This window comes from Eimeria mitis, genomic scaffold (assembly GCF_000499745.2).
Source record: "Eimeria mitis Houghton genomic scaffold, Emh_scaff2321, whole genome shotgun sequence".
Classification (NCBI taxonomy): domain Eukaryota; phylum Apicomplexa; class Conoidasida; order Eucoccidiorida; family Eimeriidae; genus Eimeria; species Eimeria mitis.
This window is the reverse complement of record NW_013570654.1, coordinates 538-6,627: the sequence shown is the minus strand read 5'-3', so window position 1 is coordinate 6,627 and position 6,090 is coordinate 538. Positions and strand designations below refer to the sequence as shown.

The 6,090-nt window shown below is 44.9% G+C and overlaps 1 protein-coding gene across 1 annotated transcript in view; it reads left to right on the top strand.

The window, feature by feature from the left end:
• Positions 1-5,304: 5,304 nt before the first annotated feature.
• Positions 5,305-6,090, top strand: part of EMH_0052060 (S-adenosylmethionine synthetase, putative) — a gene marked incomplete at both ends in the record, with an annotated part of 1,258 nt that continues 472 nt past the window's right edge. Inside the window, one exon of the mRNA XM_013496836.1 lies at positions 5,305-5,448. Coding sequence (XP_013352290.1) covers positions 5,305-5,448 — 144 coding nt within the window. The remainder of the gene's footprint in view (positions 5,449-6,090) is intronic.

Sequence of the window (6,090 nt, the reverse complement as noted above, 5' to 3'; positions counted from 1 at the left end):
TAGTTTTAGTTGCAGCAGCAGAAACAGCGGCAGCAGCAACAGCAACAGCAGTAGCAGCAGAAACAGCAGCAACAAGAGCAGCAGCAGCAGCAGCAGCAGCAGCAGCAGCAAAGGATGTATCTAAGAGCAACGTGTTCTGCATATTGTAGTGTGTGAATCAACCAGTATATAAAAGCCAGCAACAAACCTTAAACCCTCATAAACCCTAATAAGCACTACCAAACCCTAAAACATATTTGTAACCCCTAATAAGAAACCCTGAACCCTACCAAACGGTAAAAAACATTTAAATATATGTATATATATATATATATATATATATATATATATATATATATATATATATATATATATATATATGTATAAAATAAAATAAAATAAAAGAAATAAAGAGTAATAGACCTGTGTTTCTTACCTCGCTCCGTGGAGCCGTATCATGGATGCACTGGACATGCAAACGTAAGTATCAGCGTATCCCCAGCCATTCCATTTGCAAGTTTTTGCTCTGTTTCTGCCGAAGAGGCGACAGTCAACGACTGCGTGGCCTGCATGCGTTGCCTTGGGAAAGAGATGGAGGCCGAGACGAAGCGCATGGGGTGAACCCGCAAAAGGAGAAAGCCATCGAGCATCTGCTTTGTTATCTTCCTTCGGGTCTGCGTAGTCACGCTCGTCCTCACGGAATACAACAATAGCTTCTTCTGCTGCTCCTGCTGCTGCTGCTGCTGATGATGATGATGGTGGTGGTGGTGGTGGTGGTGGTGGTGGAGAAGGTGCTGAAGCACCGGCTGGTGCTGCAGCAGCTGAAGGGGCTGCGGAACTCATGAGAGAGAAGAAAGAAACACCCAAAAATTCAGATCCCGGCGGCAGCCTTGTAACGCTAGGAAGCGTACAGAAGCCAAGAGGTAAACTGAGCGGGCATAACCCGGAAAAAAGGTGAAATAAAAAAGTATTCAGAAAAAAAAACAAAGTTCACGCGAGAGAGGCGGAAAAGATGAACGCAGCAACCGCACTCACGTGCAGAAACAACTGAAACGCCCAGCTGATGATCGGTGGAAAGCTGCGGTTTCTGTTGAATATTTTCGCCGATCTCGGGTATTTTAAGGTTTATAATCAAAAATAAATCATGAAAACAGAAAAAAAAGAAAAAAAAAAAGAACAAAAATCCAACGAATATGCCCACTCGGGGTAACCCAGTACTGCCGCGGCGAGAGGATCAGCAGACGTTCATCACTGCCCTCAGAGCCCCCAAAAAAGAACGTCAACAGGGGAGAAACAGAGAAAAAAGTAATAAATTTATGACACAATAAATACTGAAAACAAACAAAAACAATGCTGCGGAAAAAACATGAACAGCCGCTGAGTTGAACCGGCACCGACCACTGGTTCTGTGCAACAGGACGGGAGCTGCCCATACACCCCACGGTGTCAGTGATTCAGCAGCAGCTCCTCTATAGTATACATTTGCCTTTTTTCTAGTGAGTTATTTATTTGTATTCTTCTTATTTCCACTCTTATAGAAAGCTGAAACTCTACCCTTCAGTGCTGTTACCACCCCAAAGCACAGAGACTGACTGCCGCATACACCACGCCGATCCATACGGACATCGTGTTTGAATTTAGAGATTAAATGCAGGGAAAACCAAAACCGTATGCAATTTTTAAACCTAAAGCTTAAATATTTCATATTTAGTTTCTTAATTTCAGTAAGAAAAGAACTAGAATTACCCCCCCCAGATGGGGACAGTGAATGTAGGTGACCTCCTCAATGGTGGCTTAGCAGTTGCTGTACATTATGGAGGTCTAGGAACTTCTGTACTATCGACGACAGAATTTCCGTTAGTTGCAGTGTATGTACACCTGGTGAAATTTGCTGTTGGGAGGAAATAGCCGTGTTTCCTGCTGATATCCTTTAGCAACAAACGGGGTGGGGTCGTGGAGGCTCCGTTCGATTCAGCAGTGACCCAGTGTGAAAGGGGTGTAGCGTAGTCTTTTTGAAATTGACGTTGCGTTTATCCCTACTTGCCTGCAAGTTGGCTATGGAGGCCCAAGTAAGTCGTTATGCTCGCATTACAGGGTTGACGTGCAGCACTAAACACAGACAGGTGAGCTGCAGCGCATCTCAGGCAGCCTCGTCTCGGGTTCACAAGAGAGCCATCATCTGGGGAGATGCAATCGATAGTTGAATGGGCTGGGGCGAGTTAAGTGCAGAGGGTGAAAATATGGGACTCTCCGAGATGAAGGAGCATCTACGCAACAAAGAGAGGAGAAACACGCTACTTGCAAAACGTGGCTGGTGCCGTGCTTAAGCTTTTTTAGCTTAGCTTCCTTCTGCAACAGGCATTAACAGTGCAATATCTGACGCGTTGCTCTCTCACAGTTATACACTGAAACAGCGTTGTCTAACCCGACTATGAACCTGGCTCCGAGAAGACGTCCCAAGCCACCGAATTCCCCCAGCAGCTTGGAGCAGCTCGAAAGTTCTTTTAAAAAAAACGCAAAAGCCTCAGGCAAGAAGCAACGGCAAAAGGCGTTCGGCAGTCACTATTCACCCAGCCGGAATGCGTTCAGAGGGCTTGCACCGCCGGCGAAGCTAGGAGTGTAGTAAACCAACAGGTGGGGTTGTTTGCTCTGGATATTCGGTTGACTTCCCTCATCGATTTACCCTCGACGTGAAGATACCAAACACCCACTGAACTCTTTTTCCTTAAAATATTCAGGGAGTAACGGGGGGTTCCCCAAGCCCTCCCCACCAAACGGCAGCAACGTCACTACGAGAAGGAAGAGGCACAGGAGACTGAGAGCCTGGACTGCCGGGACTCGCAGCGGCTCGTGGATGTCACAGAAAACGAGAAATTTACGTTGAACAGCCGGGGACCCAACCGCAAGCGAGGGCAAAGCAAGCTTGAGCTCGTATAAGCTTTCGATGACGGCTGCTATGCTACGCGTATAAAGAAATATCTCATTACATATATGATCTCCACGGGTACTTATTACCCCTTTACCTGTGGTTAGCTCGGCGCCGCCACCAACAACGCTTTCACTTTCAGCACAATATTTGGTTGGGCCCAACTGATGGGGTTGGCTACAATGTTTCGCATCGAAGACACTTCGCTGCATCCTTTTTAATTAGTTCAGAATGCTAGCATAGAAAATGAAGGTACAAAGACAAACGCAGGTTAGAGGCCAGAGCATTTGCCTGTGCCAGCCTCGAGTTGACGCAGTGGCATGCGGCATGCAGCAGCGATGCAACAAAGCAGCATCACCAGTTTCCCCTCGTTCCCCTTCCTTCACTTCTTCCTTTTGCTTTTTCTTGTTGCAGGCTATTCTCACTGTCGCTCCCTCCTTTCGTCCCCCCGCTTCGCCCATTGGGTTGCCGAGCACACGAGGGCGTCTGCTGCATGCTCTAGATGCAGCTTGCTCTATATACGGTCAGTGCATGCACTTCAACTTATACGAGTGTTGGATAAAGAGGGCCAAGCAAGTTTTTACAAACTATACACTGCGCCAATGCATGCAGGAGAGGGGCTGATTGTGGTTGCGTTTCAGAGCATTCTCTATCTCATGCTCGAGCGTGTATTTCCACTTCCGCCCAGGTTGAGGACTTAAGGACTTAATGCCAACTCAGCAACTGCAGATACTGTCAGTGCATGAATCAAATGGGTGCTAACTGTGCTTGCACGGAGAGCTGCCTTCTATGGAGGAGTTGCAGGCTGCACCTAATGGCCCCTGCAGGGATAGTCCTCGGCCTTAGAAGATGCTCGTTGTGAGCTGATGCATGCATTCGCACTACAGTTGCTTTTAAAAAGCATACTTCTCGCTCTGTAGCCAGTCTGTACGCCGGTAGAAATATACATACCAACATCCTATACAGGCCTCGCTCCCCTTCCTGTTCACAGCCACCCGTTGCCTCTGTGCCGCTGTACTCAGGGCCCCAGGAGACTGAGAAAGGATATTAGTTGTGTTCTTTGGCTACGCATATTTTATGTGTTTTGGCTCTGTTGCAGCTCACGACAGTCCGCAGCAAACGAATCAGCTCGAGGCCCCGCAGGGGCGCTGGGTTCTATAAACCTCTTTCCACCTACATTTCAAGGGGGTCTAGGCACGCAAGAAAGGAAATGAATTAGCAATATTTTGTGTTGATAGAAGGAAAGGGAGAAGGGGAACAGCACAGCAGCCAGAAAGGTGTGGGGCGGCAGAGCCCGTGGGCCTGTACAAGAGGTGCAGGAGCACGTGAAAGACTAAGGAGTTTATTGTGCAGCATCGTTGGTGGTAATTTATATTGAAATAAATAAAATAAAAAGAATTCCACCGCTAGATGTCCCGAGAAAGAACGAGAAAGACCCCGTTCTGCTGCTGCTGCTGTATATACAGCAGCAGCAGACAGCAGCAGACAGCAGCCCCGGAGTCGAGTTGCAGCCAGCCCCACCCAGAACGATAAAGAAGGCAATGAGCGGTAAGATGTTTTGCGTTTGTCTTTGTTCTTTTTAGATATTTTCTCTTTTGTATTTTGTGGGCTCTATAAATGCGACATTTACAAATTTAGTGCAGTCGCTGCCCACCTGGGGTTTGTTGTTTCGCCCTGCAGCAGCTCTTCTTCTTAGCCTCCGTCGGCCCAGGTAGATGCAACAAACGCAATTAAAATTGTTTCATTTGTAATAATTAAATATCTCTTTTTTAATTTTACTTCTTTTTCGAGAGAAGAGGTTAAATTTATCTCTCCTTGCTGCCTTCTGGCCGCAGAGGACCCTTTGCCCTTCGCTCTTGCGTGACACCACCCCGCAGGCTGAAGGCAACGAGAAAAAGATGCAAATTAATTTTTGTTTTATTTATTTAATTTTATTCTTCTTGTTGTGACTCTTAGATTGTGGAAGATTTGCAAAAATTCCGTTTTTACCTCCGCCAGGCCGTCGAGCGGTTCATGGCGTGGCGTGTGCTCGGTGCTGCAGAAACATGAATGTGTGCTCTTACGATGAAAATTTTTGTTGGAGTTTATGTTTGTTTTTTATAAATAAATATTTTAAATTATGCGGTTCAACCACGCCATATTTTTCCCTTTTTCTCGCTCCATTCAGAGCTAGTTGCAGGCCACAGGCCGCGCTCGCTGAGGTGTACATACACCGCAGCTTGCTGTGCACAAGTTGCATCGACGGCTGTGCATTGCGGTGACTTTCTCTGTTGTTTAGTTGTTTACTTTGTTGTTTTTTTTTGTTATTTGTGGTTGAAATGTCAGGATTTCTTCTTAATTTTGTATTGAGGCGTTTTCTGTCTTGTTTTTCTTTTATTTTCCCTCGACTTTCCACCAAAATGGCGCTCAATGCTATCGTCACCACACCCGGCCGCTTCCTATTCACGTCGGAAAGCGTTAATGAAGGCCATCCAGATAAACTTTGTGATCAGGTTTCTGATGCTATTCTTGATGCATGTTTAGCAGAAGACCCAAATAGCAAAGTAAGAAATATAAATACCATCAAAATAAATACAAAAAACACCAATTCAACTTCTTTGTGTGCACGACATCATCAGCAGTTTCAGATCGTTTCACAGGCTGAGTAGACGCTACATCTCCCTTTTTTTATGTTTATTTTTTTGTTTTTTATTGTTTTTATTTTGTTTTTTCTGCGGCAATTGATTAAACTTCCTGCAGGTCGCATGCGAAACATGCACAAAAACAGGCATGGTGATGATCTTCGGCGAGATAACCACAAGCGCAACTGTAGACTATGAAAAGATAATCAGAGAAACATGCAGGGTAACCCTAAACCCTAAACCCTAAACCCTAAACCCTAAACCACTATACACACCGACCACTCTCACCTTGTCTCTGGCGTTAGCGTCCTTCATTCGTCTTATATATACATATTCACAGTCTGCGTAGTTTGCTTTTTTTGATTTATTTCTCGTCACTATATATATACATATATATATATATGTATATATATATACATATATATATATATATATATATATATATATATATATATATATATATATATATATATATATATATAGTGTATGCATGCATACAGCAGAGATATCAAACGCTGCTCATGGTGATTCTGGATGCATACTGCAATCTGAAAAACTTGAACC